This window comes from Spea bombifrons, chromosome 10 (genome assembly GCF_027358695.1).
Source record: "Spea bombifrons isolate aSpeBom1 chromosome 10, aSpeBom1.2.pri, whole genome shotgun sequence".
Lineage (NCBI taxonomy): Eukaryota > Metazoa > Chordata > Amphibia > Anura > Pelobatidae > Spea > Spea bombifrons.
The window spans coordinates 12,256,364-12,274,474 of record NC_071096.1 but is presented as its reverse complement, the minus strand read 5'-3'; the positions used below and the strand labels follow the sequence as shown (position 1 = coordinate 12,274,474).

The following is an 18,111-nucleotide window of genomic DNA, read 5'->3' as shown; positions in this document are numbered from 1 at the left end:
AAAAATTATATCCCTGAATATTATGTTTTTCCAAGTATTCATCCAGTTGCTGCTTAAACGTCTGTACAGAGTCTGATAAAACTACCTCTGCAGGCAGATAATTCCACATCTCCTTTCTTCCAGTCTAAACGCATGACCACGTGTCCTATCCATAGTGCTGTTTATGAATAGGTTTCCACACAATGGTTTTTATTGGCCCCGAATATATTTATTTAATGCTATCATATCCCCTCTGAGGCGCCGTTTTTCTAAACTAAACAGATTTAAATGCGTTAACCTTTGTTCATAACAAAGTATATTGCCACTCTTAAGGTGTTTATAAATTTTATTTTTCAGTATCTGTAAAGAGCGTAAGTGGCAGTGTACAAAGAAGGAATGCCACAGGACCTGTGCGGTGTATGGAGAGGGGCACTATATTACTTTTGATGGAAAACGTTTTGACTTCAGTGGTAACTGCGAATATACATTAGCTCAGGTACTTAATATACTACTATCTAACCGGATGTGTCTCATATGGGCCTTTCTAATATTAAGGTGGGTTGGCCAGCATAAGCTTACACTTACTAGGCCAATAATGGGACCCATTGCAACATTCTCAACTCCGGGTGCCTATTGGCCATGAAACCTATTTCCACACTTTGGCACCATTTATAGTACCACCATATTGTGTTTTTATAATTTGCAAATGAACGTTTTCCACATTTCATCAATTTTAATTCATTTTTCAGGATTATTGTGCATCCAGCTCAGGGAATGGATCATTTCGAGTGATCACTGAGAATATCCCATGTGGGACAACTGGGGCAACTTGTTCAAAGGCTATCAAACTATTTTTGGGGGTGAGTAAGATGAAATTTCTCCGGAAAAGTAAAAAAATATGGTTTGTCAACATGTTATATAAATATATATAGTAATTCCATCCTCAATGTCTGAACCTCTCAGTAACAAACATGGCCAAAAATGAATCCTCTGACTGACTATAATCATATGTACAGAACTTTGAACTGAAGCTGAGTGAAGGAGCATTTGAAGTTGTGGAGAGAGAAATAGGAGGCGATGTTCCTTACCAGGTCAGGCAGATGGGTGTCTACCTTGTAATCGAGGCCAAGAATGGATTGATCCTCATGTGGGACAAAAAAACAAGCATCTTAATTAAACTGAGCCCAGACTTTAAGGTGAGATATTTATTATTCTGTATTTTGATCCCTCTCTAAATATGTTTTTGTTTCTATGGTTTATTCAAATAAGAATCACTTTGAGAAAAGTTTATGCTGAAATAATTTTGTTTATTGTCTTCCATTATCCATTTGAATATTAAAAAAATGTCTTGAAACACCAAAAGTACAAAGCCATTCCCCTTAGGGACAATGGGTTGTCCATAAACCCATCAATGACAATGCATTGTGAGCCTGTACATGTATGGACTTTGAAGGGGTTAAAAAATGCAAGCGTGCAACAACAGATGGGTTCAGTGGGATCTTAATAACTAACAGAGGAAGTTACTGTATCTATATAGGCAATATCTCCAGTATGTAAGTGGCTGTTTTGTTTTATGAAGGCTGTTTTGTTTCAGAAAGTATGAGGCTTCTAGTTAGAACCCTCCATTGCTGCCCGCTGCCTTAATGTTTTAAGGCCTTAGGCCTGCTGGTATCTTAGTCCAACTTTGTATCAATAGACTGATATGGTATGATGACAACAACTTGAGTTATCTGAAGCATTAGGCCCATACAAGTGAATAACACATTCACAGAAGGCTGAAAGGAAATCTGTGGTAACCTTTGAAAGTAAAACTGGGTGTTTGAAAAAGGCTTATGATTATGTTTATAAAAACATAAAAATATAGAAAAGTCTCCTGCGCTTGAGGACACAGTGTTCTACCCGTGTGTATCGTGTATTTTGCAACTGCTGGATGCAACCCAGAAAAGGATTTCTTCTCTACAGAATTGTAGTCAGCTAAATTGCTGTGCTATGTGAACTGTTGTACTTGAAGATAGACATTCACCACCTTGTGTTTTTTTTTTAATTTCTAAAAGGGAAACTTATGTGGTCTCTGTGGCAATTATGATGGCAGTGTCTCCAATGATTTCACCACAAGAAGTTTATCGGTTGTCGTCAACGTACAAGAATTTGGTAACAGCTGGAAAGCCTCTCCCTCCTGTCCTGATGCGCAGCCCCTTAGAGATCCTTGTCTTTCAAACCCATACCGTCAGACCTGGTCCCAGAAACACTGCAGCATTGTCATGGGTGCCGCCTTCTCCAAATGCCATGCAAAGGTTGGTCACCAAAACAACTACAAAACATGTAATAAGAATTATAAGAATTCTTTGGGGGGGGGTAAATCAATAATAAAACTGGGGTGATACGTTTTGGATATTTTGCATTTAGCAGGTCTAACAAGCCATTTGCCAGAATTTGTTTCTAATCATATTCAATTGTCAGGTTGACCCCACCCCTTTCCATGAAGCATGTGTCCGGGACACTTGCGCTTGTGATTCGGGAGGAGATTGTGAGTGTTACTGTACGGCTGTGGCCGCTTATGCTGCAGCCTGTAATGAAGCTGGAATCTGTGTATCATGGAGAAGCCCTGACATTTGCCGTAAGTTACCCGCCTCTAAAATTAGATTAAACAAATAGAATGTTAACAGTCAACAACACTCAATCATAATTGGAACCTTCAGCTCAATAAACAACTTCAGTTTTAATGACACTGTAACACTAGCAAAATACTACTATGATCCTTAAATAAGAATATCATAGGAATAACAAAAACACACTTTGTGGAACAAGCATAAATATTAACAATAAACATTAAACACCTATTAGTCAACCATGGCCAATGAGTTATTCTCACTTAGAAAATCAGCTTCATAGTCGTAGTCATGGCATAGCAACCCAATTGGCAGTTTATTGCCTAATTTATCTCCTAACTTGCCCCTGCAACCATTATCTACAGTGAAAATATATTGTTCCCTAAGAATTCTTTTATCTGTCTGAAAAGTAAACTGTTTATGATTCTTTCTTCAATGCTGAAATAGTAGACATATAATACACTTTTCATCTCCAAGTTCATATCAGATCTACCTCCTCAATACAGACTTCTTATTTTTTTTTTTATTCCAGCACTTTTCTGTGATTACTACAATCCGGAAGGAGAATGTGAGTGGCACTATAAGCCATGTGGAGCTCCATGTATGAAGACTTGCAGAAATCCTAGTGGAAAGTGCATGAATGAGCTGCCAGGATTGGAAGGCAAGTATTAAGCAGTAGTTAGCGGGATTAGTTATTGAATTAATATCTAATTTAATATTTCAATGGAAAACCGATCATTGTTATTTGTTTATCACATATGACATCTGTGGAAACATGGCTCGGTGGCTTTGAAGTGTTATTTTTTAGCAGAAATATTAAATTAGAATGAAAGACAATTGGTTAATAATAATTCTATTTTTCATACTGACTTGTTACTTATATAGGATGTTATCCCAAATGCCCCAAGGATCGACCTTTCTTTGATGAAGATATCATGAAGTGTGTGGCCCAAGCAAACTGTGGATGTTATGATGATGATGGCAAACGCTACACTGTTGGGGATATGGTGCCATCCTTCAAAAACTGCGAATCCTGGTACATCCTCTTTGCTGCAAAATAGGGCTTTTTTCCTAATATTCATAGCATTATAATACTCAACCTTACTAATAATGTTCTACAAGGGGAAAAGTTATGGAAGATTCACAAAACATAACACTGTTCCAAACATACTTTAGCCTCTAGAAATAGTGCCAGTAATTAACACTGTAAAACAATCAGGGGTTATTATTAGCAAACACCCAAAGCCACTATTCCTCCAAATCACAGCTTTAAAAATAATTGATTAGGTAGTATTTTGTAAACTCAAGGACCAACAAGGATCAACAATACTTATACTTACACAATTTTGTATTTTTTTTGCTCTCCAGTATATGCACCAAAAAGGGTCGTCGTTGCCAGTTGGATCTGCGAGGTAACTTTGCCACTCTTTTAAAACAAAATAAACCCATCTTATTTAAAACAATCTCTCATGTTTAGACTGCTTAGCACTGCAGTGGAAATTTTTTCAACATGTGGAACTGAAACTGGTTAATTAGCTCTATATATTGTAAATATTGAAAGGTACAGTTTCAGTCATATTTAAGAATAATCTCCAAATGATACAGAAATGTTTCTGGACTATTATGAAAATAATTATGATCAATAAAAAGAAATCAATTTTTTTTTCAATCAACCCTGTTGGTTTTGTATCTTGTTTTTCTTTTGTAACTTATAGCTTGCTACTGCTATTATGGGAACATGAAGTATAACTACGGAGAAGTCATCTATAACACCACAGATGGAATTGGAGGATGTATAACAGCCAAGTGTTCATCTAATGGAACTATTGAGAGAAAGGTCTATCCATGCACAGCAACTACTGAGGCGCCAACCACAACTTTGTATTTCGACACAACAACTTCACCTGCCATGAACCTGACCACTTCAGGTAGGTTAATTGTGGTTTTGGTTTTGAAGGTTGGTTAGATTTTCAAAACATATATATCCTTAATGCATCTCATCCTGAACCTTTAAACTTTCCTTGATTTTCTAATGTATTTTCTTTAATTACAATGCTGTCTTGAGTAGTCCTACATATAGTATTGTCAACCAAATTTTGAAATAACAAACTAATTTGCCATGCAGGGCCAGCATCACCAACGTCTGTGTCGTGTCTGGAAGAAGTCTGCAAGTGGTCCATGTGGTATGATGTGACCTGTCCCAAGTATGGAGAAAATGAAGGGGATTTTGAAACATTTGAGAAGATCAGAGATAGCGGTCACTCTGTTTGTAAAGTCCCATCTAAGGTGGAGTGTCGAGCACAGAAATTCCCCAAAATACCTGTTAAAGACTTAGGTCAGATCATTCAGTGCAATACTTCAGTTGGTCTTGTGTGTTACAATCGAGACCAATTTTCTCAGCTCTGTTTCAACTATGAGATTCGAATCCTATGTTGTAGCTATGTTCCTTGTGGAAATTCTACTAAACCTCCAAGTTCAACAGCTCAAACCTCTCCAAAAGTCACCTCTTTAACAACTAAATCTCCTAAATCCCCAACAATCTCAACCCTGCTGCCTGTTGATATTTCCACCTTAAAAACCTTACAGACAAGTTCTACCATAACTAGAAAAACACCTAGAACAACAGCTGAAAGTTCAGTCACAGAACATGTACAGCCATCTTCACCCTTACCTACCCTTGAGTCTCATTCCGCTCCACACAGTACACCGTGCAAACTTCAGAAATGCACCTGGACCCAATGGTATGATGTACACTTTCCTACCATTGTAACCTCTGATGGAGACTTTGAGACACTAGAAAATATTGCGGCTGCTGGAAATGATATATGTAAAAAGCCAGACAATATTGAGTGCAGAGCTGAGCGTTTCCCAAATACAAACATAGCGGATATTGGGCAGGTTGTTACATGCAATGCTTCCTATGGTCTCATCTGCCAGAACAAAGATCAGGACTGGAATTTCCCCCTTTGTTACAATTATCAAGTAAGAGTACTATGCTGCTCCATGGAAGACTGTGAAAAATCTACTGTTCCCCCTTATACAATAGACACTATCCATACAACCACTATGGTTCCTGAAGAAACAAAAACTTCAATCACAATTACTGAAAGAACAGTCACATCTGGTGTTATAACAGAAAGGAAAAGTACTACATCAAAAGTTCCTGAGGAAGGTCATACAAGTGTCGTTGCTGGAACACAGTTCAAAACTGCTTCCTCTGCATCAGGATCCACCTCTGCTGACACGCCCTGTGAACCTGTTTGTCAGTGGTCACAGTGGTTTGATGTAAGTTTCCCAGATGAAGAGACCAATGGAGACTTTGAAACCTTTGAGGAGATCAAAAAATCTGGATTCATGATTTGTAATGAGCCATCAGATATCCAATGCAGATCAGCAGACCTTCCAGACATTTCTTTAGATGAACTTCAACAAAATGTGGAGTGCAATGCCAGTGTAGGTCTAATCTGCATGAATGAGGAACAGAACGGCCCGTTTCCGTATTGTTACAATTATGAGATCCGTGTCCTCTGTTGCACTGGGTGTACCTCCACAAAACTTATACCAACAACACCTTTGTATCCAACTAGTACAATTTCTGTGTCACCAGGAACATCAACACCTGAAAATACAAGTTTTCATAAGTCTACCACAGGGAGGACAGATGAAGAGACCACATCTAATAAGCCAATTTCTATGAAAAATACTCAACAGTCTACTACAAGTGCAGTAGTGAAATCTACCAAGACAGCAACATCCACCGCTGGTTTATCGTCTCCTAAATCATCTTCAACTTCCCAAAAGACAACCACCATTAAACAAACATCTGCTAAGTATACCTCTGAAAAGTCAACCACTAAACATTCAAATGAAAAAACCCCTAGCAGCTCCAGTTCTATGGAAGAATCTCATGAATCCAATGAAGAAACATCAACTAGAGCAAGTAAGACAACTAGACCAACTCTAGGCACTGCTTCTTCTAAGACTACAGCTGCAAAAAGCACAAAAGTAACTTCAACCATGCAAACCACAATATCTGAACATGGAGTCACCTCGTCTCAAAAACCAGTATCACTAAAACCAACTAAAGCAACCACAGCATCTGGTGAAGTGACAACTACCAAAGTGCAAACTACTGCTTCTGGTGAAGTGACATCTGCTTTTAGAACCTCTAAGCCAACAACTTCCAGAGTGACTGCAGCTTTTGGTAAATCAACCACTGCTTCTTCCAGTGAAGAACTGCACTCCTACACACCGTTATCATCAAAAACTACAAAGGTACATACGGCAGCAAATGAATTTACAACTACCGGGGCAACAACCCAAGGTAAAATTAGTACCATTAAACAAACATCTGCTAAATTCACCTCTGAAAAGTCAACCACTAAACATTCAAATGAAAACACCCCTAGCAGCTCAAGTTCTATGGAAGAATCTCATGAATCCAATGAAGAAACATCAACTAGAGCAAGTAAGACAACTAGACCAACTCTAGGCACTGCTTCTTCTAAGACTACAGCTGCAAAAAGCACAAAAGTAACTTCAACCATGCAAACCACAATATCTGAACATGGAGTCACCTCGTCTCAAAAACCAGTATCACTAAAACCAACTAAAGCAACCACAGCATCTGGTGAAGTGACAACTACCAAAGTGCAAACTACTGCTTCTGGTGAAGTGACATCTGCTTTTAGAACCTCTAAGCCAACAACTTCCAGAGTGACTGCAGCTTTTGGTAAATCAACCACTGCTTCTTCCAGTGAAGAACTGCACTCCTACACACCGTTATCATCAAAAACTACAAAGGTACATACGGCAGCAAATGAATTTACAACTACCGGGGCAACAACCCAAGGTAAAATTAGTACCATTAAACAAACATCTGCTAAATTCACCTCTGAAAAGTCAACCACTAAACATTCAAATGAAAACACCCCTAGCAGCTCAAGTTCTATGGAAGAATCTCATGAATCCAATGAAGAAACATCAACTAGAGCAAGTAAGACAACTAGACCAACTCTAGGCACTGCTTCCTCTAAGACTACAGCTGCAAAAAGCACAAAAGTAACTTCAACGATGCAAACCACAAGGTCTGAACATGGAGACACTTCGTCTCAAAAACCAGTATCGCTAAAACCAACTAAAGCAGCCACAGCATCTGGTGAAGTGACAACTACCAAAGTGCAAACTACTGCTTCTGGTGAAGCGACATCTGCTTTTAGAACCTCTAAGCCAACAACTTCCAGAGCGACTGCAACTTTTGGTAAATCAACCACTGCTTCTTCCAGTGAAGAACTGCACTCCTACACACCGTTATCATCAAAAACGACAAAGGTGCATACTGCAGAAAATGAATTGACATCCACCAGGGCAACAACCCATGGTAAAATGAGTACCATTAAACAAACATCTGCTAAATTCACCTCTGAAAAGTCAACCGCTAAACATTCAAATGAAAACACACCAAGCAGCTCCAGTTCTATGGAAGAATCTCATGAATCCAATGAAGAAACTTCAACTAGAGCAAGTAAGACAACTAGACCAACTCTAGGCACTGCTTCTTCTAAGACTACAGCTGCAAAAAGCACAAAAGTATCTTCAACCATGCAAACCACAAGGTCTGAACATGGAGAAACTTTGTCTCAAAAACCAGTATCACTAAAACCAACTAAAGCAGCCACAGCATCTGGTGAAGTGACAACTACCAAAGTGCAAACTACTGCTTCTGGTGAAGTGACATCTGCTTTTAGAACCTCTAAGCCAACAACTTCCAGAGTGACTGCAGCTTTTGGTAAATCAACCACTGCTTCTTCCAGTGAAGAACTACACACCTACACACCGTTATCATCAAAAACTACAAAGGTACATACTGCAGCAAATGAATTTACAACTACCGGGGCAACAACCCAAGGTAAAATTAGTACCATTAAACAAACATCTGCTAAATTCACCTCTGAAAAGTCAACCACTAAACATTCAAATGAAAACACCCCTAGCAGCTCAAGTTCTATGGAAGAATCTCATGAATCAAATGAAGAAACTTCAACTAGAGCAAGTAAGACAACTAGACCAACTCTAGGCACTGCTTCTTCTAAGACTACAGCTGCAAAAAGCACAAAAGTAACTTCAACCATGCAAACCACAAGGTCTGAACATGGAGACGCTTCGTCTCAAAAACCAGTATCACAAAAACCAACTAAAGCAGCCACAGCATCTGGTGAAGTGACAACTACCAAAGTGCAAACTACTGCTTCTGGTGAAGTGACATCTGCTTTTAGAACCTCTAAGCCAACAACTTCCAGAGTGACTGCATCTTTTGGTAAATCAACCACTGCTTCTTCCAGTGAAGAACTACACTCCTACACACCGTTATCATCAAAAACAACAAAGGTGCATACTGCAGAAAATGAATTGACATCCACCAGGTCAACAACCCATGGTAAATTAAGTACCATTAAACAAACATCTGTTAAATTCATCTCTGAAAAGTCAACCACTAAACATTCAAATGAAAACACCCCTAGCAGCTCAAGTTCTATGGAAGAATCTCATGAATCCAATGAAGAAACATCAACTAGAGCAAGTAAGACAACTAGACCAACTCTAGGCACTGCTTCCTCTAAGACTACAGCTGCAAAAAGCACAAAAGTAACTTCAACCATGCAAACCACAAGGTCTGAACATGGAGACGCTTCGTCTCAAAAACCAGTATCACAAAAACCAACTAAAGCAGACACAGCATCTGGTGAAGTGACAACTACCAAAGTGCAAACTACTGCTTCTGGTGAAGCGACATCTGCTTTTAGAACCTCTAAGCCAACAACTTCCAGAGCGACTGCAACTTTTGGTAAATCAACCACTGCTTCTTCCAGTGAAGAACTGCACTCCTACACACCGTTATCATCAAAAACGACAAAGGTGCATACTGCAGAAAATGAATTGACATCCACCAGGGCAACAACCCATGGTAAAATGAGTACTTTTAAACAAACATCTGCTAAATTCACCTCTGAAAAGTCAACCGCTAAACATTCAAATGAAAACACACCAAGCAGCTCCAGTTCTATGGAAGAATCTCATGAATCCAATGAAGAAACTTCAACTAGAGCAAGTAAGACAACTAGACCAACTCTAGGCACTACTTCTTCTAAGACTACAGCTGCAAAAAGCACAAAAGTAACTTCAACGATGCAAACCACAAGGTCTGAACATGGAGACACTTTGTCTCAAAAACCAGTATCACTAAAACCAACTAAAGCAGCCACAGCATCTGGTGAAGTGACAACTACCAAAGTGCAAACTACTGCTTCTGGTGAAGCGACATCTGCTTTTAGAACCTCTAAGCCAACAACTTCCAGAGCGACTGCAACTTTTGGTAAATCAACCACTGCTTCTTCCAGTGAAGAACTGCACTCCTACACACCGTTATCATCAAAAACTACAAAGGTACATACTGCAGAAAATGAATTGACATCCACCAGGGCAACAACCCATGGTAAAATGAGTACTTTTAAACAAACATCTGCTAAATTCACCTCTGAAAAGTCAACCGCTAAACATTCAAATGAAAACACACCAAGCAGCTCCAGTTCTATGGAAGAATCTCATGAATCCAATGAAGAAACTTCAACTAGAGCAAGTAAGACAACTAGACCAACTCTAGCCACTGCTTCTTCTAAGACTACAGCTGCAAAAAGCACAAAAGTAACTTCAACCATGCAAACCACAAGGTCTGAACATGAAGACATCTCGTCTCAAAAACCAGTATCACTAAAACCAACTAAAGCAGCCACAGCATCTGGTGAAGTGACAACTACCAAAGTGCAAACTACTGCTTCTGGTGAAGCGACATCTGCTTTTAGAACCTCTAAGCCAACAACTTCCAGAGCGACTGCAACTTTTGGTAAATCCACCACTGCTTCTTCCAGTCAAGAACTGCACTCCTACACACCGTTATCATCAAAAACGACGAAGGTGCATACTGCAGAAAATGAATTGACATCCACCAGGGCAACAACCCATGGTAAAATGAGTACCATTAAACAAACATCTGCTAAATTCACATCTGAAAAGTCAACCGCTAAACATTCAAATGAAAACACCCCTAGCAGCTCAAGTTCTATGGAAGAATCTCATGAATCCAATGAAGAAACATCAACTAGAGCAAGTAAGACAACTAGACCAGCTCTAGGCACTGCTTCATCTAAGACTACAGCTGCAAAAAGCACAAAAGTAACTTCAACCATGCAAACCACAAGGGCTGAACATGAAGACACTTCGTCTCAAAAACCAGTATCACAAAAACCAACTAAAGCAGCCACAGCATCTGGTGAAGTGACAACTACCAAAGTGAAAACTACTGCTTCTGGTGAAGCGACATCTGCTTTTAGAACCTCTAAGCCAACAACTTCCAGAGCGACTGCAACTTTTGGTAAATCCACCACTGCTTCTTCCAGTGAAGAACTGCACTCCTACACACCATTATCATCAAAAACGACAAAGGTGCATACTGCAGAAAATGAATTGACATCCACCAGGGCAACAACCCATGGTAAAATGAGTACCATTAAACAAACATCTGCTAAATTCACCTCTGAAAAGTCAACCACTAAACATTCAAATGAAAACACCCCTAGCAGCTCAAGTTCTATGGAAGAATCTCATGAATCCAATGAAGAAACATCAACTAGAGCAAGTAAGACAACTAGACCAGCTCTAGGCACTACTTCTTCTAAGACTACAGCTCCAAAAAGCACAAAAGTAACTTCAACCATGCAAACTACAAGGGCTGAACATGAAGACACTTCATCTCAAAAACCAGTATCACAAAAACCAACTAAAGCAGCCACAGCATCTGGTGAAGTGACAACTACCAAAGTGCAAACTACTGCTTCTGGTGAAGTGACATCTGCTTTTAGAACCTCTAAGCTAACAACTTCCAGAGTGACTGCAGCTTTTGGTAAATCAACCACTGCTCCTTCCAGTGAAGAACTGCACTCCTACACACCGTTATCATCAAAAACTACAAAGGTACATACTGCAGCAAATGAATTTACATCTACCGGGGCAACAACTCATGGTAAAATGAGTACCATTAAACAAACATCTGCTAAATTCACCTCTGAAAAGTCAACCGCTAAACATTCAAATGAAAACACACCTAGCAGCTCAAGTTCTATGGAGGAATCTCACGAATCCAATGAAGAAACATCAACTAGAGCAAGTAAGACAACTAGACCAACTCTAGGCACTGCTTCTTCTAAGTCTACAGCTGCAAAAAGCACAAAAGTAACTTCAACCATGCAAACCACAAGGTCTGAACATGGAGACACTTCATCTCAAAAACCAGTATCACTAAAACCAACTAAAGCAGCCACAGCATCTGGTGAAGTGACAGCTACCAGAGTGCCTTCTACTGCTTCTGGTGAAGTGACATCTGCTTTTAGAACCTCTAAGCCAACAACTTCCAGAGTGACTGCAGCTTTTGGTAAATCAACCACTGCTTCTTCCAGTGAAGAACTGCACTCCTACACACCGTTATCATCAAAAACTACAAAGGTACATACTGCAGAAAATGAGTTTACATCTACCGGGGCAACAACCCATGGTAAAATGAGTACCATTAAACAAACATCTGCTAAATTCACCTCTGAAAAGTCAACCACTAAACATTCAAATGAAAACACACCTAGCAGCTCAAGTTCTATGGAAGAATCTCACGAATCCATTGAAGAAACATCAACTAGAGCAAGTAAGACAACTAGACCAACTCTAGGCACTGCTTCTTCTAAGTCTACAGCTGCAAAAAGCACAAAAGTAACTTCAACCATGCAAACCACAGGGTCTGTACATGGAGACACTTCATCTCAAAAACCAGTATCACTAAAACCAACTAAAGCAGCCACAGCATCTGGTGAAGTGACAGCTACCAAAGTGCCTTCTACTGCTTCTGGTGAAGTGACATCTGCTTTTAGAACCTCTAAGCCAACAACTTCCAGAGTGACTGCAGCTTTTGGTAAATCAACCACTGCTCCTTCCAGTGAAGAACTGCACTCCTACACACCGTTATCATCAAAAACTACAAAGGTACATACTGCAGCAAATGAATTTACATCTACCGGGGCAACAAGCCATGGTAAAATGAGTACCATTAAACAAACATCTGCTAAATTCACCTCTGAAAAGTCAACCACTAAACATTCAAATGAAAACACACCTAGCAGCTCAAGTTCTATGGAAGAATCTCACGAATCCAATGAAGAAACATCAACTAGAGCAAGTAAGACAACTAGACCAACTCTAGGCACTGCTTCCTATAAGACTACAGCTGCAAAAAGCACAAAAGTAACTTCAACCATGCAAACCACAAGGTCTGAACATGGAAACACTTCGTCTCAAAAACCAGTATCGCTAAAACCAACTAAAGCAGCCACAGCATCTGGTGAAGTGACAACTACCAAAGTGCTAACTACTGCTTCTGGTGAAGCGACATCTGCTTTTAGGACCTCTAAGCCAACAACTTCCAGAGTGACTGCAGCTTTTGGTAAATCAACCACTGCTCCTTCCAGTGAAGAACTGCACTCCTACACACCGTTATCATCAAAAACTACAAAGGTACATACTGCAGAAAATGAGTTTACATCTACCGGGGCAACAACCCATGGTAAAATGAGCACCATTAAACAAACATCTGCTAAATTCACCTCTGAAAAGTCAACCACTAAACATTCAAATGAAAACACCCCTAGCAGCTCAAGTTCTATGGAAGAATCTCATGAATCCAATGAAGAAACTTCAACTAGAGCAAGTAAGACAACTAGACCAACTCTAGGCACTGCTTCTTCTAAGTCTACAGCTGCAAGAAGCACAAAAGTAACTTCAATCACACCAACATCATCTCAGAAACCAATGTCACTAAAAACTACTAAAGTATCAACTGCATCTGATGAAGTATCTTCTGCCAAAGTACCATTTTCTAAATTTAGCACATTTTTCTATAAATCAACATCTGAATCATCCCAAGAAGATAAAACCACAACTTATATACCCTCAAAAACATTTGCAGAAATGTCATCTACAGTTAGTAAGCTAAGCACATCAATTAAGCCCATGTCAATAAAAACTACTAAAGTGTCTACTCATTCTGGAGAGGACACAGCAACATCAAAGTCATCCTCTGTAAGATATTCTACTGTTTCTCAGAAGTCAACCAGTATAGCTTCTAGTGAAACATTTAGTTCTAAACCACCCACAAAAAGCACCAAAAGTTCCACGTTCTCAACACATGCCACCAGAGACAATGAAAGTGTGATTACTAAAACTTTGAAACCGATCACAACAGCGCAACAAACTTTTTCTACGACCAAATGTATGTGCAACGTAAATGGAGTTTTGGTTTTACCCGGTAAGTAGAAGCACAGAAACTAAATGTTTGCGTATATCTTATAGCATTGTGTATGTTTTTGATTGGATTTACTTTCATGTCATAAAACAAACTCCAGTTTTTGAAAAATTACTATGGAGTTTTTTTATGTTGTAGAAATCATACAGATTAGCAGAACTTTTTAACAGATTAAATTAGGTGCATCATATACATGTATGTTTCCACTTCTTATAGCAGTAAATCTCAAGCTTAAACAATATGTGTTACTGAGTCAAGTAAAACATGGTCAAGTGTTCTAAAATACTGTTTAAATATTATGAAAATCACTCTTTTTCATGTATATATTCTACTGTTAAAATTAAAAATATATTTTGTTGTATTTCACAGGCCACATTTTGTATAACACCTCTGATAACGCTGGCTGGTGTTTCTATGCTCGGTGCAATGAGACTTGCCAAGTGGAAAGGTACAGTGAACAATGTCATAGATCTACAATAGCAACCACCATAAGCAGTACCAAAACAGCAAAAACTGTCACTGCAAGCACAGTGACTGCAACTTCCACAAAGGCAAGCAACACAGAATCAGCTAGATGGAGCACAAAGACACCCCAGACAAAGACCTCTACATCGGCTCCTATTTCAGCCAGCACTTCCCCATATGATTGCGGTGCACTAAAGCCACCCAGAAAGGTATGTGTATTCAATTATTATTTTTAACTTTCTTTGTGCTTTTGAGTCTCTGCAATTTATATTGAATATTTTATGATAGATAAACATTTTATTCAAGCACTAAAAATTAAATGAATATACTACTGCTTACCTGTCTGGGATGTGTTTGTACATTGTTTGTTTTCTACTCTCACATATTGTTTTTAAACCTTATTCATAACCAGGTATAGATGAGGAGAAAGTATTAAAGTTTTTGAAGGATTTTTGGATGAAATGTATTAATGCTGATGTCCTAAAAAATGTATATATAGATAGCAGTTTCGTTTCACTGCTATTTGGGGGACCTTATTTTAATATTACTGTATATATCATATAAACATAGAAGTTTGCTAAAGGAGTGACCTGTTTGTCTTCATCCTGATCTATGTCCACATAAGTGTAAATTCTCTTTTCGTTACCACAGATGAATGAAACCTGGTCTATTGACAAGTGCACCAAGGCGACCTGTGTTGGACAGAATAACATAGCTATAAAGCAGAAGGAATGTCCACCTGTTAACAATGTGGTTTGTGCCAATCGCTTACAACCACGAAAGATATATGATGAAAGTGGCTGCTGTTATCAGAATGAGTGTGAATGTGAGTCCAAGATGTCAAGCTTAAAAGTGCACAAACGCTATGCCAGAGAGAAAAGCAATACATTGCCTGCCTCTCCCTGGATCAAAGTCGTAAACAACATTACTCCTGCCATGTTTACACATGATGATTTGTGTTTTTTTAGGTGTCTGCGGTGGCTGGGGTACCTCCCATTACATAACATTTGATGGTACCTATTATTCCTTTAATGGCAAGTGCACCTATGTCCTCGTCCAACAAATTACACCACGCTTTGACCACTTCCGAGTTTACATAGACAACTTCTCCTGTGACCCAGATGACCCAACGTGCATTAAGACACTTCGTATCATGTACAAGAGTGATAGTATTGTCCTGACCTCCCAGGAGATAAACAATAGGCCAGAAAACAAGGTAAAAAATAAACTGGCCTACCATATTCAATGATGTCAAGGGAATGGGTGGTGGGCATACATATTTTTTACATATTATTATTAAACATTTGTTTATAGGTTTAGATAATATAATTGTAAAACAAATAAAGAAAAAACTTTCATGTCAGTGAAAAACAAAGAGAGAAGAAAAAGCAGAAGGGGAGAAAATAAAAGAAAGAACAGGGAATGCAAAGGATAGGCAAAACAACTGGTCCATTGGTGGGGAGTCTTGGACAAGCGAAAGTCTTAACAAGCCGCAAAAGCTGCTTGTTTGGTTTGGTGGTGTCATGATAGATTTTAAATAAATTCATAAATATTGAAGTAAAAAATAAAAAATATTTTATGATTTTGTGCATGTAAAACAATGCTGAAGTGTGCATTCCTCTCTGCTTTAAAAAAGGGACACTTTATCTACAAATGTTTGTTTTATCTACAAATGATGGGGGTTGTAATGGGATAGATTGGTATCCAGCAAACATTCTGAGGTTTTCAAAAATAAATCTGGAACAAAGAGGTAGAGACATTTTGGTTCCCTCGGCTACATTGTATGTTATTGCATTTTCTATTGCATTATTCTTAAATTAGATGAAGGCAAACTCTAGAAAGCAGCGGTCACACATTTAACTTTACATAGACTCCAGGCAGTATACACTCGCACTAAGAATATGGTTCTTGAAGTAGCCTAATAGATGTGTTGTATGTCCTCTGTTTACATTCCTTCAGGTATACTTAAATGAAGAGAGGATATATCCAGCCATAATGAGAAATGGCATAACAATCACTTCATCTGGCATATTTATGATAGTGGAGATACCAGAGTTGGGAGCATATATCTCCTTTAATGTTCTCAGCTTCACTGTCAAGTTGCCGTTCAGCAAGTTTTCAAGCAACACTGAAGGACATTGCGGTGAGGAATCTATACAACTAGCCACTGTAGTTTAACTATCTCTCATTAGTATAACTAAATGGCATGTACTACATCCTTATTTCTAATTTACTTTATCTCTGTCTTCTAAAGGCAAGTGTTCTAATACTCGTACTGATGACTGCATCCTGCCCAATGGAAAATTGGCTCCATCTTGTGCCCAAATGGCAGGATATTGGGGTGCTCCAGATCAGGACATGTCTACTTGCAACTCTATTCCTACCAGTGCCCCCACCACAATCATCCAATCTGCATTCCCATTTTCTTCCAAGTCATCTGCCTATTTCTCCACTCCATTATCCAGCTTACCACAAACATTCTCATCAAGTGCCCCATCTACTGAATTTCCCACTCAAACACCAAGGGCTCCATCTACTGAACTTCTCATTCAGTCATCTACATATCCCTCAACCATGTCCCAAACGGAACCAGATGAGCCCTGCAACCCTCCTGACATCTGCAAGATTATCATCAGCAGGTATATATAATAATTAAGTATTGAGGCCATTATAAACATGCTATTAAAAGTAATGCTTGTGAAGTAGAACTTACATAAGGAGATAACGATTACAGAGTAATGTTAAATATCTCCCAAAATAGGGCACATCCAAAAAATACATAGCTTTTCATAACCCACCTTTTTGTTTTTTCAACAGTGTTTTCGAGAGCTGTCACAGTGTTGTGCCCCCTGAGCCATTCTACCAATCCTGTGTCAGGGATGGATGCATTAAGTCTGTAGGTGAAGTTCTCTGCTCCAACTTGCAGAGCTATGCCAGCTTCTGCGCCATGGAGGGAGCCTGCATAGACTGGAGAAACAGTACCAATGGAGCTTGTCGTAAGTTTGGCATCGCATGCTCTTTATCATCATAGCTAATATTGCGTTATTGGATTCCTTAAATCTTTGGATGCATTTTGGGTCCTTCTACAGATAATTTGCGTCCTAGTTAGTTGTCATAACATTTGACCATTCAAGCTACCGTGTGTCTTAAGCTCACAATTGTTAACATATGAATAATCGTTTCAGACCGCTTTTCTATATATTGATAAGGGTGTATATGCTATGAATATCCTCACTGTATTTATTGTTTGTATTATTTTCTCACTTTTCCCGTACACAGCCATGAACTGCACGACAGATAAAGTATACAAGGCATGTGGACCTCGAGTTGAACCTACCTGTAATTTCAAGTGAGTGTTCAAATACAGAGTTCCCTTGCTTCTTCTCCCCAATAAGTTCAGGTAATATATATTGTCTATATTATTCCAGGTACAATGAAATGTTTGCTGAAAAGAAAGAGAATGAATTTGTAGAAGGATGTTATTGCCCTGAGGGTACCACCTTGTTCAACACTATCTCAGGACAATGCGTGTCCTCCTGTGGTATGTTATCCTACATTTACGGGGTCTGAAAAGTGTTCCCTTCTCACCAAACACATCAAAAGAAAATAATATATGGCATCCTATGTGCCATATGTGACATTTACCACTATTGCATTACT

At 38.9% G+C, this 18,111-nt stretch overlaps 1 protein-coding gene across 1 annotated transcript in view; it reads left to right on the top strand.

Moving 5' to 3' along the window:
- The window catches only part of LOC128467625 (mucin-5AC-like), a 32,362-nt gene that overhangs the window by 9,666 nt on the left and 4,585 nt on the right, over positions 1 to 18,111 (top strand). The window contains 18 exon segments of the mRNA XM_053449299.1: positions 337 to 475; positions 729 to 839; positions 996 to 1,175; positions 2,034 to 2,273; positions 2,440 to 2,596; positions 3,121 to 3,249; positions 3,474 to 3,624; positions 3,957 to 4,000; positions 4,304 to 4,516; positions 4,714 to 13,989; positions 14,356 to 14,660; positions 15,103 to 15,277; positions 15,420 to 15,667; positions 16,411 to 16,594; positions 16,706 to 17,090; positions 17,269 to 17,447; positions 17,731 to 17,800; positions 17,880 to 17,992. Coding sequence (XP_053305274.1) covers positions 337 to 475; positions 729 to 839; positions 996 to 1,175; positions 2,034 to 2,273; positions 2,440 to 2,596; positions 3,121 to 3,249; positions 3,474 to 3,624; positions 3,957 to 4,000; positions 4,304 to 4,516; positions 4,714 to 13,989; positions 14,356 to 14,660; positions 15,103 to 15,277; positions 15,420 to 15,667; positions 16,411 to 16,594; positions 16,706 to 17,090; positions 17,269 to 17,447; positions 17,731 to 17,800; positions 17,880 to 17,992 — 12,299 coding nt within the window.